The sequence below is a fragment of the Pocillopora damicornis genome, chromosome 12 (assembly GCF_964200805.1).
Source record: "Pocillopora damicornis chromosome 12, jaPocDami1.2, whole genome shotgun sequence".
In the NCBI taxonomy this organism is placed as follows: domain Eukaryota; kingdom Metazoa; phylum Cnidaria; class Anthozoa; order Scleractinia; family Pocilloporidae; genus Pocillopora; species Pocillopora damicornis.
In genome coordinates this window covers 12,806,003-12,825,854 of record NC_142681.1, presented here as the reverse complement: position 1 = coordinate 12,825,854, position 19,852 = coordinate 12,806,003, and the positions used below count along the sequence as shown (strand labels likewise).

At 37.0% G+C, this 19,852-nt stretch overlaps 2 protein-coding genes across 2 annotated transcripts; both read right to left on the bottom strand.

Moving 5' to 3' along the window:
* Window positions 1-374: 374 nt before the first annotated feature.
* LOC113684370 (2-(3-amino-3-carboxypropyl)histidine synthase subunit 1) lies at window positions 375-10,140 on the bottom strand. The gene is made up of 12 exons (XM_089189379.1): window positions 9,965-10,140; window positions 9,273-9,358; window positions 8,445-8,514; window positions 7,718-7,781; window positions 6,784-6,905; window positions 5,741-5,895; window positions 5,235-5,353; window positions 4,110-4,178; window positions 3,541-3,697; window positions 2,714-2,814; window positions 1,872-1,950; window positions 375-1,186 (listed from the first exon to the last, which is right to left on the bottom strand). Exons 1-12 carry the CDS (start codon window positions 10,095-10,097, stop codon window positions 902-904), a joined length of 1,440 nt encoding a protein of 479 aa, XP_089045505.1. The 5' UTR covers window positions 10,098-10,140; the 3' UTR covers window positions 375-901.
* A 1,240-nt stretch (window positions 10,141-11,380) lies between these two features.
* On the bottom strand, window positions 11,381-19,094 carry LOC113684411 (glyoxalase domain-containing protein 4). Its single transcript, XM_027201782.2, has 7 exons — window positions 18,942-19,094; window positions 17,722-17,771; window positions 16,933-17,053; window positions 15,698-15,839; window positions 14,310-14,641; window positions 12,345-12,431; window positions 11,381-11,900 (listed from the first exon to the last, which is right to left on the bottom strand). Exons 1-7 carry the CDS (start codon window positions 19,029-19,031, stop codon window positions 11,820-11,822), a joined length of 903 nt encoding a protein of 300 aa, XP_027057583.2. The 5' UTR covers window positions 19,032-19,094; the 3' UTR covers window positions 11,381-11,819.
* Window positions 19,095-19,852: the final 758 nt, after the last annotated feature.

Genomic DNA, 19,852 nt, shown 5'->3' with positions numbered 1-19,852 from the left:
ACGACGTTTTTTAGCTCTGTCTGCGAATTGTGCATATATTATCTTTGTTTTAGAAGCTACTTTGGCCCGAGTGCTGGGCCATCAAATCTCTCTTACCACCAATCTAAGAGATACGTGCCATTCAGACTGTCATCATTGATACTTAGGGAGGGGTAGTCAAAACGTCGAATTATCCAAAGATCATAATATTGCACAGAAAAAAAAATAATGGTAACTTTTTTTTCTAATGGAAAGCCCCTTTGAAAACTATCTGATACTGTCTAACTTACTCTCTCACTAATGATGAATCACAAAAGGACGGATCGACATACCTCTCCTCATGGGTCACTACCTACGCACGCGCATTACAACTCCCCCTTAAATTGAGATAGATGTTTTTTGATCGTGTGGCCAGTTTTATTTTGTGTCTCGGGGTGATTGATTGATTGATTTGACAGAACGCAAAAGTGTGTAAGTTGTGTACAATGTATCGTCCTTTCAAGAACCTAAACTTTTTCAAATTCTTGATTTGGCTGAGTTTGCTGTTCTCCTAACATTACGTTCGTAAGATATCAATTTGATTGATTTTATTTGCGATTCGCCTGCTTGTGAACTCAGTCACATTAATGTTAAACAGGCTGTTGACATTTACTTGGCGTTCCTGGTTGTGCTTCAATTCGCTCGGTGATTGTTATAACTAATCACAGTTTAAACATTCTTGTTTTCCCGCGCTTAACCCGTTTTCACTGCTCATTTACTTCTCGTGATATTTTCCATTTTAGATTGGCCGACGTGATTTTGGTTTGGCGACGATCGATCGCAAATCTCTCTGTTCCATTCAAGTGAAAGATAAGGTAGGAGCCTTCTGTTTCCCGTATTTCTTTTGTTCCAAGGCGATTGTTTTCGCTCGAAGCACTCTGTATTACTGTAGACTAGTTTTCAGATCATCTTGTAACTTAAGAAGCTTCTCTTGATGACATTTCCCACAACACTCCTTAGTTTGTCCATCACATCCTTCTTTGAATTCTACGTTTGATGGAACATTTTCCGCAGATAGCTTTTCTGTGTGTAAATTCTTTTTTCTTCTGCTAACCGGTATTTGTCTGTTCCGCTCATTATTCACAGTCCAGGGTCCCAAACTAGCGTTTGCGTAAAAATCCATTGGGTAATTTTCTTGCCATTTGATTTGTTCAAGCACAACTGACGCCTGTAAATTAAACGAAAAAAATTCCAATGAGAACATTTTTCAACTGACTGAAAAAGCAAAGCAAACCACCATACCACTGCTTTTGCTGTTTTTCGTTCTATGATGGGTCTAGATACTTACGTCACTCTCATCCAATCGGAAAAAAAACTAAAACGAATCTACACTTAGGGACTCACATTAGAGCAGGTTTTTAGTGAGTGTCCAAAAATCAAAACCAAACTAATCACAACTACCAATCAGAACAAAGGTTAACATCATCATTAACCAATGAGAACTCAAAGTAAAAACAGGCAACGTCCCTGAAGCGCGGGAAAACGCGAGTCACCAAGTCGTGATTGGTTTTAGTTTTGCATCTGATTGGTTGAGATGGTGGCGCGAGTTTTTTGGACCAATCACAGGGTGAAGGAAAGTAAAAACAAAGCTATTCCATATCGCCTTTCGACACACGGTGGAAAATGTCTCTACCTGCGCTTACTTGCATTTTGTTGTTAGTCTCGAAATTAAAACTATTTGATTCGATTTCTGTATAAAAACGAGAACCGTCAAGTTCCCGGTTTGTGTTTGTGAACATTTGTGTTATGCATCTAAACATTTGTCTCCCGCAGATGACATGGACCTTTTCCTTTCAAGATATTTGCTAACATGCTCAACTGGATTTGATAGTTATGAGATTCAATTATTTTACCTCATAAGGCGACAGTAAAGGTTTAGGAAAAGCGTAGCCCCAGTCAATGGACAATCGTGGACAAGCCACTTGCACCCATCTACAAAGTGACAAAGAAATATCAGTAAATCTTGGAAGCTAAGCTACGTTTTCATTGCAGACGGGGTTCGAACCCTATTTCAGAAACAAATTTCAAGGACTATTCCTAGACTTTTCCAGGACTCAGGCTAATTTCTCCAGGGCTCCAAATTTCCTCTCCTACCCATTCATAGCCAAGATTTCAACATCAATTCTCCTTACAGTCGACATAGAATTCTTTTACGTAAATTCTAAAAACTTTATTGCTTGATTTTGGCAGATTTCCGGGACTTTCCAGAACCTGTAGTCTTTTATCCACGACTTTCCATCCTGGAAAAAGTCAAAATAAAATTCCAGGACTTTCCAAGTTTCCCAGGACTCGTACGAAGCCTGCGCAGATGGGTTGGAGTCACACTCACAGGCAAGACGGACCACAGTATGAAATTGACAATTTAACGAGTTTTAGTAGCATGCTGGGAAAGTTTCCCATACGGTGAAATTTTATAACGTCATCGACGGAAAAAGTAATGTGGCTCATTCCTCAACCAAACTTTTAAATTTCAAAAATTGAAGAAGCACTATCTTTCAATAGCTTTCATCCGTGGTAATCATATGGAGCCTACCTCTTTTTTTTTGGGGGGGGGGGGGGCACATTGGAAAAAGACTCATTAATATGAGATTTTTGTTAAGGACACTTGACAAAACAGAATTTACGTGAAGACGGTTCTTGTCTTATCTTATCGACGGAAAGCAGTTTTCACATCTTGACAAGAAAAGCAACTTACGCTTCCACGTCCTCGAACAATCCAAGTTTACCCGGAAATATTTCAGACATGAGTACAATTACATATTCCAGGCCCGCCTTGCTGAATCGTTCTTCTAACTTCTGCAGATAAAATTAAAAGACGAAAGGATTCATGAAATCTTCTTTATGAGCTCTTTAGAAAAGATGATAACATGAATAATAGCCGTCACGAGCAAAATATCCCTGAACTAGGGGTATCCCCTCAATGACGGCATCGAATACAAGGGTTTTAATCAAAGTTTGTGTCCCTCAAATGGAGAAAACGTTTAAATAAGGATGCCCAAAAAATAGAGATCCCTCTGCATAGACGATAATATTCCACACATTACATCGTAAGAAAACTGGAGAATTTAAATTTAAATTTGCAGCCTCCCCCAAAGTTAATTGCATCAGAAAAAATTATATTTAGATGCGAGAATGACTTGATTTTGTCCAGAGAGAGTTTGAGTCATGTCTTAGAGTGCATTTCGATAGTGCGCCGTAATACCAAAAACATAGTAGTCACCAGCAGATGTCCAATCACTACAATCACTACGAAAATATAATCAAAACCCGATGGGAACTAAAATTAAAAGGTACAGTGAGAGCAACATTATTGACCGAGTCACGATTGATATTTGCCTTGCACCTGATTGGTTGAGAGGGTAGCTTGGATTGTTCACGTCAGTCAACCCATGACATGGCGAACTGATTGCCGATTACTTTCAACGCACATTTGAAGGTTTAATTTTGAATCACACAAAGTAGAACTCCGTTCAAAAAGTATATTTACTCATAAAATTTTCACATTTTAACTGTATGCAATACCTCTAGCACCTTTGGACTTCCTTGCCTTCCCAACGTACTTAGAATGAGTCCAAATTTCTTAGCTCTTGATGCTGTAGTTATGGCGTCTTTCCTCGCTTGAAACATGGCATCAATATCGTAATATTCCCTGGAAAACACTTTGCTATAGGGATCGTATCTGCGATGAAAGCGAAATTGCAGTAGAATTTTAGTTAAAAGTTGTTTGTCTCAAAGGCCCAGAAAGGTATACAATATCTAACAATCCAAAGCGTACAAAGCGGTAGGGGGTCTGTTTTAGTGAGGGCATAGGGAAAATACTGGAACAGACGGGAATCGCACTCTGTCCACACAGACAGTATGCCTTTACTAGAGGCAAACAATTTTGTAATCGAAAAAGTGATGAATTTTTATTCACAGAATTACACGAAAGAGGTCTGAAAAATCAGGCTTCAATGATGGCTCAATCTGTGCTGCCTCTCTAGCTGTTGAGCACAGCAACCAATTGAAACAATATGAAGCTACATGTTATGCAAGGCAAGGCTATTTGTTACACGTAAAAAAATCTGCCTCTTGAAGTTCTCTATGTGTACCTGTATGCTGGTGTAGATGGGTTAGCAATCATGACAGCCTCTAAATGAAACCTTCCATCACCTAAGTAACTAAAAAAAACGTTTAAGTTTAAAGATCATTCCAGTGAGAAAAAATTGAAACAAGTACCTGCTGTGGTCGGTAGCATGTGCCTAAATGATAGCCGCTTCTTACAATCAAAATGGTAAATACAGTGACAAAACAAACATTTAATTAGGAATAATTGCAATAATAACACATTAATCAAAAACATAACACTTACTTATCTGTTTCCCAATTTAGTTTTTGATAACACTTTTACTCAATTTCCACCCAATTAAATGATTAACCCTTTCACTCCTATGAGTGACCAAGATAGAATTTCTCCTTACAATATCAATACAATATCAAGCAGACAAGTGATGAACTAAAGGAAAATATCAATTAGGGTAGTTGAAGTTCATCTAGTACCAAATGTGACCCTCCATGGGAAAACGGACACTAACGCTTTTCCGTTAAACGGTTTAGAAAAACGGTTTTAAATGGATACTAAATTATACTTAATTCTCCACACTAACATCAAAAGAATTGTATGGTAGACAGCAAGGAGAATTACTAAAGAGATCTTGGGAATGAAAGGGTTAAATGATTTTAAGTTAGTCTTCAGAACAAACATGATTATTTTAGTCAAAGTGGGCACCGTTGTCGCTAGGCAACATCGCTAAACAATAAATATGCCATGGACACAGCAGGAAGAATGCCAAACAATTCTTCCAGAAATAAGACAGAGGCTCGATGGGAGTTTTCCTGACAAAACAACGGACATGGTGAAAACACGAACAAACTGCCTTATTTTCATCCTAAAAGTAACAGTGATCCTTGGCTCAGATCATTGTTTTATTTATAAGCAAATAGCTTCAGATCTAAAGATCTTTAGATCTTCAGATCTAAATTTTTCATGAAACTAAACCACTACTGACAGTACTAACAACTAGATTTACCAATACAAATAATAAGAAAGATTTTCAAAAGAATGTTCAATTTGTTTAAGAATACTCGCTATGAAAGAGTTGGTGCAGTTTTCTTAAATGCACAATGAACTAAATTACATATGATTAATTCCTTGTTTTGCTTAATAATTTTCTTACATGAATGCATCCTTGTCTTTTATTCTGGGAGCAGTGCAGCCCAGAATCTCTCCAGGTGACAATGGTTTACACTGCGGAATCTCTACCTGATAATCTTTACACAGGTCTTGATATACAGCCTGGGTAAACAACAAATTAAATACATATATGTCAAAATTATTTGAAAGTATGAACACAATAAAAGGAGACACTGGGTCCAAACCACAGGGTTTAAGTCTCAGCCAAGTCACTGTGTTGCATTCTCTCTCCCCTCCCTCTAGCTTGGAGAGAAATGGGTACCAGTGGGTTGTCATGGAAACTTGACAAAATGCCTGATAGTGAACCATGTGAGATGCTCCTCCCATCCAGAAGAAGCAGTCAACCGACTGTCAACCGACTGTCAATCAATATATTGGTTAAGTATCGACGAACTCTCGACCAATATATTGACCGCTATATCAGTCAAGAGTACCAACAATAAACATGATCCCAATACTGTCCCATCAGTGTAATCATTTAATACATACTTGAAGTGTTGTCACAAACTGGATTGTGCTCAAAAGTGCAAGTGACTTTCCAGCTTCAAAATTGTGTCTGACTGTGTTGACAAAATGTGTGGCATCCAGCTTTATGTCCACAAATACATATAACATCTTTATTCCTTTAGTTGAGTCAATAGGAACTATAAAACAATGAACAAATAATGAACCTTTTCACATTATCTTACTTACAGTACTGTATATATGGTTACTAATTGTTTAGGGTCTTTCAATTTTGCATCAATAGAAAAGACCAAAAGTTGCAAATATAATGAGTTGAATTTCATGAGGGATATCTTGTACCAAAACAACTTAGTCTAATAAAGTGTCATTTTCAGTCTTCATAACCATATTTGATAAAAAGAAAGTGCTAACTTGCAACCAACTATCTTCATGGTCATTGTAGTAGTAATAAAGCTTTATTTGAACTTGCCTATTGTTTAGCACAACAGTGCTAGTTTGAGTGAATATATACATAAATAAGTCACAATTAAAAAAATTCCAAAAAAAAAAAAAATTGATTAATCTCTTCATGGTTTTATTATGAACCAACATAATGACCAGCTCCCAGTTGGTTTGTTAGCTCAGTAATGGTAGAGCACTGCATTGGTATTGCAGAGGTCATGGGTTTGAATCCAGCACAGGCTTGAATTTTTTTTATACATTCATAGCCACTGATTGCAACACTATTGTTTGCATCAAAATACCATGCTACTGACATTGAACTGTTGTGTTGCTTAAGCATCAAAGTTATAAAGCAAGGATTCCTCAAAAAAAATATCATTCAAAACTTAGATATATCTTCCAGCAGAGAACAGAGAGCAAGGGCAATAAAAACACAAGGCAACTTGAAAGAACTATAAAGTAGAAGGTGAGACAAAGGGGACTTCAAAAGGTGAAACTGGGAGGTTAGAAGAAAAAGATCAAGGCTGAAAGGATTCAGTTGTGGTATAATATGAGTTTACATTATGATGAAGAAGATTAAGTGATGTCACATTTTTTTGAGACATTTAACAACCATGACAACTTACTCAAGCAGCTGTGGCCATAGTGAACCATAAGATCACAACCAAGAGCCCTTGCAGTGAAGTCATCAACACAGCAAGCACCATACGTGACATCCCCCATGATGACTGTATCACAACCTGTGAATCTAACACAAAAGTCTCACTGAGTACAATGGCAGTCATCCAGAGCTGAAAACCTGAGCCACTTTCTGTATGAATTTTTTTGAAGTGATGGGCGAAAAAGTATGCATGTGCAGATTATCTTACAGTTGTAATCCTTCAGAATCCACCATAAATCATATAATTATTACATCATAAATGAATAAAGGGGGTAAGTTTCTAAAGAAACTGTGGTGCTGCATTGGTGGGAGAGTATAACAGGATAATTTAGTATTATCAACTGAGTTAATAGCATAAATTGTCCACCATTAAGAGTTTCAAAGCTGATGTTTCCAGCGTTAGCCCTTTGCTTTGACAAAGGGCTAACACTCAAAATGTCAGCTTTGAAATTACATGATAAGCTGAACTATGCACACATTTTGAATGGTTTTTACTTAATATGAGCTATTGTGGGACAGATGCATACAATTTACTTGACGTCACCATTGATAACATTTTGCTTTGTTATCGCATAAAACAAATAGATTGCACTGCATTGCTATAGGTCTGTACAGTAATGGATCATGGAAGACGTTAAAACATAGTAAGACCATCAGTGACACACTATTACTGAACAGATACACAGCAACATGGAATCATTTTGTTAATTGACAAATGCCTGTTATACTTAGGCAAGCTGTCAGTAGGTAAACAGCTGGCTTGCAGTCCATTTAAAGTGAAATAATTATCAACTGCTACTTTTTACAATCCTTCCAACATATGAAATGTATCAAACAATTTATGTGTACAAATAACAAAATACAATTTTAAAAGTTTGGTAGGAATTGGTTTGAAATACCTTTCTAAAATGTCTGCTATAGTGCAAGCATACAAGAGAAGTCCTTCAGGGAACTGTAATGCCACTGATGATTGAAAAAAAAAAAAAAAACAGAACATGAAACTGACATTGATTTATGCCTATTGAGGTTGAAGATGACATCATATTTTTTCATTTTTTTTCATGGCAACATTTGAAGGCCAAGGTCTGCATACAAGATCAAATGACAGAGGGACTAAAGCTTATCATGATTTCTATAGCATGTATTGATAAGGAGAACTGCATTTCCACCTCACCCTTTCTTTTGTACTCATGGAAGATGCCATTATGCTGCAGCATAATGGTTAGTGCGCTGGACTCTGGCTGGAGAGGTCTGGGTTTGAGACCAAGTACTGGTCTCGCTTGGTCAAAACACAAAACACTTTATTTTTACAGTGCCTCTATCCAACCAGGAGTATGAATGGATACTGGCCAATTGTCAGGGAAGTCTGATAAAATGCTGGGGAGTAACCTAGTGATGGACCAGCATTCCATTCAGGGGGGGAGTTGTACTGATAATACTCCTTGTTGCTTCATGCTATGAAAACCCAGATAAGCTCCTACAGGATCAGGGTCACTTAGCTAGGGTAAAGAATTCATCTTTTTTCCTTTGCACTCAGGTGGAGAGAGGCATTATGAGGTGGAGTCAAGTGTGTTGCATAAGAACACAGCAACAAACAAAAATTAACAAATAATGTGGCTTATTTACCTCTTTTAGCATTTATTTCTTTAATCCTCCACACTGTCTTGAAGATTTCAAAATTGTAGTTAGGAGGTAACTGTTGTAAAAGGAATAATTACCTCAGTCAGAAAAGTAATAATTACCCTGATCTCTATATTAAGTGAAAATCTGATATATAGAAAATGAATTGTAGCTGGTTGGTTAAACTATTATGACCTGTTTTTGGGGATGACCATTCCAGAAAAATTAGTTACCCAGAACACACTCTTATAAATGCGTCACATTTCAAATACGCACAAAAACAGTACCAGAAATAAAAGTGGATGGACAACAATGGTTAATTCAGTACACAGACTGCAAAATTAGAATAAACTTGAAAAATAAGACCTGATTCTAAAATAACAATCCTACAGGCCTCAGTGATATAAAAAAGGATATAGGTTTCCGGAGAGCAACTTACAATACATTTATACTTGAGGAAGTCACATTTTTATTCCGTTTTTTACCCTCAGTCTGGTGGCTAAAAATTCCCCATGATGATTCTAGTTGGATTTTATTTAACTAAATCAGTTGAAAGGAGCTTTAAATAAATTAATTTACTTTTTCAACCCTTTTACTTCCAAGATCTCATTAGTAATTCAGTCCTTGCTGTCTGCACAACAATTATTTTGATGTTAGTTCTGAGAAGTTGGGTATTGGATCAGCTAATAATCTCAGTTTTGATATTTTTCTTTATTCTCATCACTTGTCTGCTTGATATTGTACTGATATTGTAAGGAGAAATTCTTTCCTGGCCACTTACGGGGTTTAAAGGTCAAGTGAACCCAGGGTCATGTGAAGTTTCTCGTTATTTACCTGTCTCACAGCATCTTGCAGCTCAAGATTGTTTACAATCTCATCTGGAATCTGACGAACAACTCTTCTCTTATTTGCTCCTATTTCTAAAATAACAGGAAATGGAGGGCATTTCAATAACAGAGGGCTAAATGAATGCTTGACTACATGTAAATGTTTGTAAAAGATATCTTGTAACTTGAAAACACAGTTAAAAATTTTAAGCGAGTTTGAAAATTTTAAGCTAGTTTGACAATTTAAACTGGTTCAAAAAAAATGAAAGCAAAAAAACTTGAACCATAACAAATAAATAATGAAGAAATTGGAGCTGAGCGAAAATCTTAATTACCATATTTTCCCCCAGGCTCAGAAACTTAGGCATCTATACCGGGTCTACGGCTGAGGATTCCGACTAGTATATTGAGTTATGTGTAACTGTGTAAGGTTACGAATAAGGCAAACCAAAACAAAACAAAAACGAATTAATTTATTGTGCTTAGGATCCATTTATAGAGTACAACATGACTGTAAATTTTTTTTTGTGTGCAGCTTCAGGGAAGAAATGCGACCGAAAAAGGAAAATAAAAGATGAAATTGCGCTAAAAATCAGTTTTAGTGTGGGAACGATTCAAATCTGTTCCTTCTCTAGCTATTCGAACGTGAACGTATGCACGTGCACAGTGTATTACGAGCCAATATCAGTTACAATGTACCTGCGAGTTTGTCAGTCGTCTGTCCAGCATTAGACTTAGTTCCGACAAATCTCCTTCTTGTGTTATTCTTGGCAGAAACTCGAGTACAACTCGCTTTGTCCTCAGACGTGCGGCTCTCCGATGCTTCGGCCATGTTAGGTAAGTATGCTTTGTTTCAACGCATACGAAATGTTTAGTGTTTATTGTTTATCCGCTGACACGAAAATGCTGATCTATCGTAGTTTATATCCCATTTCCCATTTCCCGTCTCCTATTTTCATTTTCAAGCGTATTTGTTTCGTGGAAGCTTTTCAGTAGCCCCAGCCATTCTTTTGAGGTAAGAGAGGCCGAATGGATGATTAATAAGAAGTAAAGAAGTGAAAAGTAAAGAGCGCCCCCCTCTGATCACAAGAGGCATCTAAGGGTGAAGTGAACGCATGATCGCACTTAAGATAGCTTTCCAGTAGAAGTTGGAAACACCCTGTGTAGCAAATACGAGATTGTGCAATACGATCGGACTATTTTTAGAGTTAGCAACAAGCTTGCGTAACTGAGTAATTCAAGCCATGTTTTTAATTTGTCAAAGAATGTTTTTGAAGTTTGACCGTCACACTTCGCAACGATAATTGATAAAACTGTACAGTAAGAATCGCTTTTACAAAGAAAATCATTATTATCTGCAAGATCCTAATCAAAAGACAAGTGCAATTCCAATATCATTTGTTATTTCCCCTTTCTTTTTCATCATTACCAAAGAAGGCATAGCCTCAACTAGATTCCACAATCCTTAATGTAAATGACCTTGGTCCCATTCTTGTAGAAAGCATTGCATTCAAGCAATTCGTAAAGGGTCAAGCAGAAATTCAAACTTTTTTTGACCAGAACACGATATCGATCGGCGTTGCAGAATCAATCAATTAATCAGAATTAAACGGAGGGGAACCCCCTAAGGAACTTGTCTGGACACACGTCGTGTAAAACGTAACCAGTTACTAGCACGTTCATCTTTGTGGTTACACCACCAGAGAAAGACTTACCCATCCCTAACGAAAATAGAGTCTAGAAACTTAGTCACAAAGGATTTAAAAATTTTCCCTCGTTTACATTGTTCCTCTCTACCACATTTTAAAGTATCTTAAAGATGTTGACTAAACACTTTTGAATAACAGTTATTATTATTTTCAACACTGGAAATGGTAGAGGGGTTGTTATATACGCATTTCTCAAAACCATCTCTCCAAGTTCGTCAGTGTCGTTGTCATTGCACAGCAGGTCTACATCTACACCCAATAGGGAGTCCAAATCTGGAAGGGGAGAGAATTTGCTAGGACACCGGCTACACCTATGAAGTCGCATGTGGGTCTCACCTCCTAAATACTGAAAAACTTATGAAAGCCTTGCAATTCTTCGCAAAGATACACAAAAGATCACAGCCAATTGTACTCAAACCACTGATTTGACTTTTATTTCTTAACACAAGATGCATGGAAGTAAATTTACGTACGTGTTTTTAGATTATGTACGTTTTTAATAAAGGAATAAATAACCAATAAAATTTAAACGGTTGAACCTGCGATGGTAATCCAGAGTAAAGCCCATGAAAAATTTTGGCAACAAACCTGACCAACAGAGAACGTCGCTATACGGGCTCGACATTTACAAAGTAAAATATAATTTTCTTCATTACGTAGCACGTAGCAAAGAAAGGGAACATTGTTACAAGAACCTTCTTCTTGAATCAATCTAAATTACTAAACTATGGAAAATGATTGTATTGACTATCTGTAAGGATTTTATTCTTTTAGCGCTATGTAACTAAGCACAGTTCTAAAGTCTGAACACGTTCTAAAATCATTCCGTGCAGAATTTTTATTTTTTACTTTTTCTTTTTCGGTGTCCATCTCTTTCCTGAGGCAACTTCGGCAAACCACTCATCACTCTTATCTTCTGCCATCGCCTGGAAGAAATAATGTCAAAAAGAAAAAATAATGATCGGTAAAATCTTTCAAAACACTTGCGTATCACAGATTAGGGAAAAAATTTGATAAACTTCGGCCCGCGAGAAAGCATGTGGCCTTAAGCTGCAAGAAGTATGCACGGACTCTGGTACTGATAATGCCTCGTTATTAGTGCCAGACCCCTGGCAAACCTCTCCACGACTCGTCTCAAATCAACCCGTGGGCGGAGAAATGCTCGTCGTGCAGCGCCAATAATAAGGACCCTGCTCACAGGCTAACTAGATGCGAGAACACTTTAAAAAGTTCAAAACTCACGTTCTCGGCAGTAGAACACTTTTAGTTTTTTTCCCTTAACCCGTGGCTAACGGTGTTTGATGATTTCAATGCAATTGATTTGCCGAGTTCGACATGTACCTCTAAAACACGACAAATAAGCAACTCACTGTATCAAGAAGTTCGTCTCCTTTTGGATCCACTGTTGACAACTCTCTAAATGCTTCATCGCCAACAAAACAAATTTCATGTCCATCCTGAAATGAAAGGTAAAACAACACATTTAAATTTGAAGGTAGTACCGACGTTTTAACCAACAGATTGTCTGAGCAATGCACCTTGATGAATTTCCTATAGAGTGAAGGAGGAGGAAGGCATCATGTTTATTTTCCAACAGGTATGCCCTACCTAAACCCACAACGCTCTCAGTTTCATGTACCATTTTTATGAAACCATAACATCTTTTTCCTAAACTATGATTGTTGCACTACACGGCAAAGGGCAAGACAGAACGGAGAGAGCTCTCACATCTAATGAGTCTTTTCATCTGAACAAAAGATGAACTTCATTTTGGTTTTGCACTTTGTTTTTGTGATGACCATTTAAAAAATGGATATGCATCGCAAGTTTTTAGCTAAATGCATCAAGACATGGGGCTTGGAAATCTTTGAAAACAAATAAAACAATAGAGAAATATGTTTTTCGTCTTGTCACGAGCGTGGGACAAAGAAAAAATTCTGAGTCCCCATGAGGAATCGAACCTAAGACCTGCAAATTCCGTGCTCCGATGCTCTACCACTGAGCCACAGAGACTCTACGATGGGCGAGGTCCATTACGAAGTTCATATGACACGCGTCCTGCTTACTGCTAAAATCAGCCGTAAAAAAAAAAAGCAATAAAAAAAATTATCATTCTTAACAAGCGATCAGAGTTTCTGTTGTTCTTCACATATTTAGCAATCTCAAACCCTTTTATGACTTGTTCCAGACCAGTTAAAATGGCTGCCATAAAACAAACCACCACATGCAAGGTTGTCTTATCTGTTATTCATAAAAGAAATGCTTGTAGACATACAGTAGAGATCCCTTTGTCAAAAGAAGGATGTTGTTTAAGTGATAAGCAACTTAAACTAACTTTTCCGTAAAATAACTTTTGATAAAGCTTACTGTAGCAGAATCAGCCAATACAACCGCTTTCACTAATGACGAGATAATATGGTTCTTATCAACTGAGTTGATGATGTAAATTCAGGTCTCTGTAAAGAGATTCTAAAACTGACGTTTCGAGCGTTTTCCCTTTGTCAGAACGAATAGAAGAATTGAAGGTTGTGTGTGGTCTATAAACAGAAAAATTGGAGCTAAACTACATGTGGGTATGGCAACGTGCAAATGAGTTGGAAAAAAAAGGCGCTCAATGATAACGTGAGGATTAAGAGTGCCGATTAGAAAGATAAATGTTGGCTGTAGAGTTTTGCCGCTTTCTTGCAGCATCACAGTTTCTTTTTAAACGTACCCCCTTTATTCATTAAAAATAGCTGTCCAAGACCTTTTGATTACTTACTATGAATCCACAGTCTATTTCTAACATGAAAAATTTATCCACTATGGGTGGGCCAGTGGCCCCAAATCGAGATATGTCCAGAAATGCATGCAAAATTTTTACTTTCGACATTGTCTCTACCAGAGATATTTGACTTAAATGTATTTGTTTTCGAAAATTGTAACGGTTATGATAAATTGGTAACAGGACTTCAAATTCTTGTCATCCAATTCTGTCTGTAATCAAACTCGTGATTGACAAATTTGACTCCTGCTTCGCGCTCGTCCAATTTTGTTAATCACTCGTTTGATTACAGACCGAATTGGACTCCATTCGGTCCTATTACCATTAGTATATTCACGCACCACGTATAAACCCTTTGTCATCCTCTATATCGGGAGCGCAAGAACTAAGCATGACTGATGGTGCATTTGGCCGATTCATCTCTATTTTCTGGACTGACTAGGTTATGGGTTTGTCTGAGTTGGTAATGTAAATTGGCCACCCTGACGAATTTTCTAAAGCTGACGTTTCGAGCATTAGGTATTCGTCAGAGCGAATGTATAGACAGTGCCCTTCTTCCTCTACAACCTACCGGATCAGCTAAGATAACCACTTCCACTGTGGCCTTTCCTGGCGTGTCCAAACTGACAAGTGGTGTAAGTATTGTATGACCTTCATTTTTCACCAAAGATTCAATCTCTGGCAACTGTTTGCTTGGACATGAGAAAGCAATGCGTCCAAATGCGGTTGCATGATCAACTGGGTGTCCAAGGTGAATAAGTTCAAGCTTACACTTGTCTGAATCATATCCTAACAATGCTGTTGTCTCTGTCTTTTCATACAGTGTCATCCCCAATAAATTTTGCCAGTATAGTAAAGATTTGGCAAGGTCTGAAACTCCAAGGGAAACTTTTTTTACTGGATCTGTTGAAGAAAAAATAGAAAAGGGTTTATAAATTATACTTCTTCGGCAGACCTTTTACCTGGCTCTGTAAGTATAATGCTAAAAGCTGTCTATCACAAATTCCTCAATCTGATTGGTCATACTACTCTTTTCTGTGATACACAGAGAATTAAGTGAGAATCTTTACAATGTGTGCTTGTAAACCTGATCAAATTAAAACATAAACCTGTTTATGAACTGCTACTAGATTTACATGAAAACAATTTGACTAGCTGCTGTCAACCTTGATGTCCAATAGCTGATGCAGGCTTCACCATCATCTTTTATCGTGCAACAGAAGTCTCAAGCTCATAATCTTATTTTTGACCCTTAAACCCATCATAATACCTAGCATCTAATTCCTACTTACAATTTTTCCCCTTAATAAAACACAAAGGTCATGAGAATAAAGGAAATGACACCAACAAAAGAGAATCCTGATTATTAAACAAATTCTCCTTGTGAGCACCATAAGAAATATAATAGTAAACAGTAGGGAGAATATGCATAAAGATGTCAGGGTGTAAAAGATTAATTAACAACCCTTTGGTTGGTTGCCTATTGTTTGATACTTATCACAGACCTTTCCTTACACCACTTATCATGGCTAAAGAAAACTTTTAGAAGACCAAAGCCTTGTTAGCTAACCTAAATACCAATAAAGCAATGCACTTTTACCAAGCATTAACATTTGACCCCTAAGAGTGACAGGCATCTAATTTCTCCTTACATAGTATCACCCCTGAATAACAAATCTAGGTCATGAGAATACAGGAAGCTTTTACTTGTTAAACAGATTCTCCTTGCCAGCATCTTAGAAAATATAAAGAGAACAGTGTGCAGACTATGCATATACTGGCATTAGGATTTAAAGGATAACAGGCAATGCAGACTCCATATTGCTTATTTTTCAGCAAAAAACCTTATCCAAGATTTAAATCTGTGAGGAGCTGATTGTCATCATTTTTTTTCAAGACAGTATCCATGTAACACTTGAAGAAGGAACTAAGTTCACATTCATTCATATTCCAACTTACCACCAATAACATCCTGGTCTACCAGAGTAAACTTGTAACCCCCAGGTGCTTTGACAGTGAGACAACCTTCTCCTTCTTCTGTGACAGGGTAGCTGTGTTGCTTTGCATTTGACACAGCAGTCTTTGAGTGCACAGTTATTCCCTGCACAAACAAGAAATAGTGACTATATTCCTGTCTTAAAGTGGTTGTTGCTTTTTAAACAAAACCTAAGCAATAACCTCAGTCCAAAATGACCTCTGCAGAGTTTATTATATCTTGCAGAGGATAATTTATACTCAATAAACTTTAAGTCAATTTGCACAGAGGAAGGAATGATTATACAAAAAGGGATCAAACCCAGAAAGGCTCAGGTCTCAGTTTAGTTAGTTCTTTTAAAATCTTCACTTTTAGCCCTTTAACTCCTAAGATCTGATTGTTCATTCTCTCCTCCAGCTATTACACATTTCCTTGTAAATGAGTTATGAGAATTTGGTATTAGATCTTAGTGTTACGTGGTAAGTTAGAGTATTCTTATTACCTTTTTGATGGATAATGTATGGATATGATGGGGAGAATCTACATGTTAATCACTTCTGGGAGTTTGAGGGTTAACCTCTATGCTCAAGGGATTTGTGAATACTTTAATTTATTATCATAACAGCAATAATCTATTTCGTTGTTCCTGAACATGAAAACCTCTTGGATATAAATTTTTTTTCATCTCAAGTATACAATTAAGCCACTCTTGCTGTCATTCCTTTGGAAAAGTCTGCTAATTTGTTGATGTAGGAAGACACCTAATTTTAATAAAGGGTGTGCTGTGGATGTAACCATCTGGCAAGGAATAACCTCAGGCCTGTAACTCTATAACCCCTATGAGCAATTAGCATCTAATTTCTCCTTTAAAAAATTCCCTTTGTCAGCACCTTAAGAAATGTATAAAGAACAGTATGGAGAATATGCATACTGATGTTAAGATGTAAAGAGTGAAAAAAAGGGTCAAGTTGGCATGTTATTTTTTAGAAAGGGAGGAAAACAAAAGGATCTATAAGAGCTCTATGATACAAGGACAAGCTACAACACTATCAACCAAAACAATGGCAGCTATTACTGGAATCAAACTAGCATTGTAAGATGGAGGGAGAGAGTTCTTACTGCCACATTATCCCTGTTAACCCCAGAAGAGGAATTGTATTTTTGTTGGCAGGGGAAAAATAGCCATTAAGGTTCCATATCCCTGGTGGTAGATAGTCACCTGAAAATCATTTCCTAGCTGATATGTTTTAATTCCATAGTTGTACGTCAGTTCCACAACAAAATGATCATCCTCTGGTCCAAATCCTGCCATTGTTTTACTCCACTTGCCATCATAGGGTCTGGAATAATTCATAAAATCAAATTGGTTTACATTATCAACAAGTGGCTACTGAACTAAACTTTCAAAAGAACCATCAATGAACATCAAAAACTAAGATATTAAGTTTCACTCAACAGAATCCCACACTCTAATCAATTCAAAAGTAACATCTCAGAATTCTGATTTCTAGTCTTCCTTTATTTGAAAGGTAAAGTGATGGATTTCCAATCTCTGGGTCAAGTTTATTTGGCAAATTGTCTCAAAATCTCTTGTCTAAATTACTGACATCCTTTGGGTAAAATTATGGCCAAATTACATTTGACATGAACCACAGCCCTCACTAACACTTGATAATTTCTCTAACTGCAACACAATACAGTTCTCGTATAAGGATTGTGTAGCAATTTAGATGCAAAGTGAAGTGATTTGAGTAAAAAGTAAACTGAAAGCTGTCCAGAGGAAGTGGAAAGATTCTCATTCCCTATTTTTGCCAAGCCTTAATACACCTTGTTTGCCCCCCAAACTTTGGCAACACAGTTTTATTTAAAGGACTATGTGCCCCGGCCACCAGGAATGAAAAACAATTCCTAGATAAAATTTGTTAGTAGGAATGGGGGTAGGGACACAAATAACACTGGAGTGGTATAAAAAAAAATCTTGAATGATAAAAATGATTCATGCAAATACCCATTACATGAAGCTTTACATCCTTCTTCAAATTCTTCATGCCTCAAAACCTGTTGGACAAACAAATGAATTATATAATGTCTACCTCAGCTAAATGACTGTGGAGGGGGTGGGAATGGGGGTGAGAGCTTAGGAGAAGAGAAAAAAAAATTCATTGGTGGAAGAAGAAGAAAAGAGAAAAGGAGAGAGGCTGGAACCTAGTGAGAGTGAGAATGGAGAGAGATTATAAGAAAATGTTTCATCATGAAGGCTGAGAGATGACAGGGTGGTAGCAGGGGAGGGGAGGCAGAAGATGATGGTATAAGAACAGGGTGATTACCTCACTTCTATTTCTCTGCCATGATACAAATTTGCATAGAAGAAGGAAAAAAATACACAAAGAAAAGCAGAAATGATATGATGTGTCACTCAAGCCAAGTCAATTAACCTGAAATCCAATTTTTTATTACTCAAAGCCAAGCATAGAAAGTCAAATAAAATTAGGAATTCCTCACAATCAAATGGCAAGGTCAATACCAATATACAGTTCACAATAATACATGTATTTTTGAGAAGACTTCCGTTGAGTTTCAGCAGATATAGGTTTATTTATTAATTTATTTACTTTATTTGCCATTACATATAATATAACTGCAATTTACAACAACTGCGAAAGAAAACAAGAAAAGTTTAATGGCGAGGAAACCTCTTAACAACCAGTAAGGCTTGTAAGCTTATATTTAGTTCCTCAAGAAGAAGATGAATAAAATCGAGTAACCAGAATGCTGTCTTTTCTCAAAGGTTTTCTGATGTGTTATCCTTGTAACATTTCGGTTATGAACTTTAAAATTGATATAGATTTGAATATTTTGATAAACAGATGAAATAACTAAATGTGTGCTATTAAAAGCACATAACATCGGTAGGTTAACACTTGCTTCTGATATCACGGGACTATCACGTTATTACATTTCTAAAATCATTTTAAAATGTTCAAATCGTATCCACGGAAGACAAAACAACAATTTTTTTAGAGTTTAAAATTGTTGTTACAGACGATATTCGGTTCGATGGTAGCCAAAGACAATGCAAGTAAACTCAAACTCACGAGCAATGTTTCATTACCTGTTGGGTCAAGTTATACAATTTTGGATATTCTGTTCACAGCTGTGCCTATACTAAACATAAGATTTAAGGAAACTTTAAATCGCGAAAGAGCGCTCAAAAAAAGTGATACTAACCTTCATGCCCAGAATTTCGCGATAGAATTTCATCGTGTCGTTTCTGTTGGCAATTTTAAAGACAAAATGTAAAGCCCGCCGAAGAGACATCTTGATGAATTTGATTACAAATGTTGCGTGACGTTTTTGGATATCAGCTATGTGAGAAACAAAGGGAGACTGGTAGCCAGTCTGATAGATATTTTTTCCCATTCAAGATTGGGACATTGACAGTTTTAAATGTAGAAAATGATGAAATCGGAGCTAACATCCGATTCCGCCCTACGATGCTCCACCTCTGAGTTCCAGAGAAAATTCACTAGCGACTATGGCCATTGACCTTAACTCCGAGAAGTGATTAACATGTAATTTCTCCCTATAAAATCAATAACTTATTTAGAAAACTGGTAATGGCAATACTTAAACTTATCCGTTTAGAAGTTCTTATCTTGTTCTAACACTAAATTCTTGGGACTAATTCACAAGGAAATGTGCAGAAGTTAGAAGGGAGAATAAGCAATTAGATATCAAGAGTTAAAAATCCACATTATTATGTTCACATTTTGACACGCGCGTTCTGCACACTCCGAAGATCAGCTATTTCGGAAGTGATATCTTAGTAAATGGACGGTAAATTTTGAGCGCGAAGGTCTAGGGTTCGATTCCTAACGGGAACTTAGATTCTTTTCCTCTGCCCTAAGCTCGTGTCAAGACAAAAAAACATCGATCCTTCTACCGAGCGCAAAATTTACCAGCTGTCTTGTTCTATTTACCCAAGTGTAAAATGTGTAGTGTAGTGTTCTCCATTTGGATTCGAAACGATCGAACACCCTGTAGAACACTTTTAATTCTTTAATCCATTAACTGACAGCTCGTCAAAGATGGCTTCTCCTAGAAGTAAATAAATGTAGTCGGATCAAGAACAGAAGCTT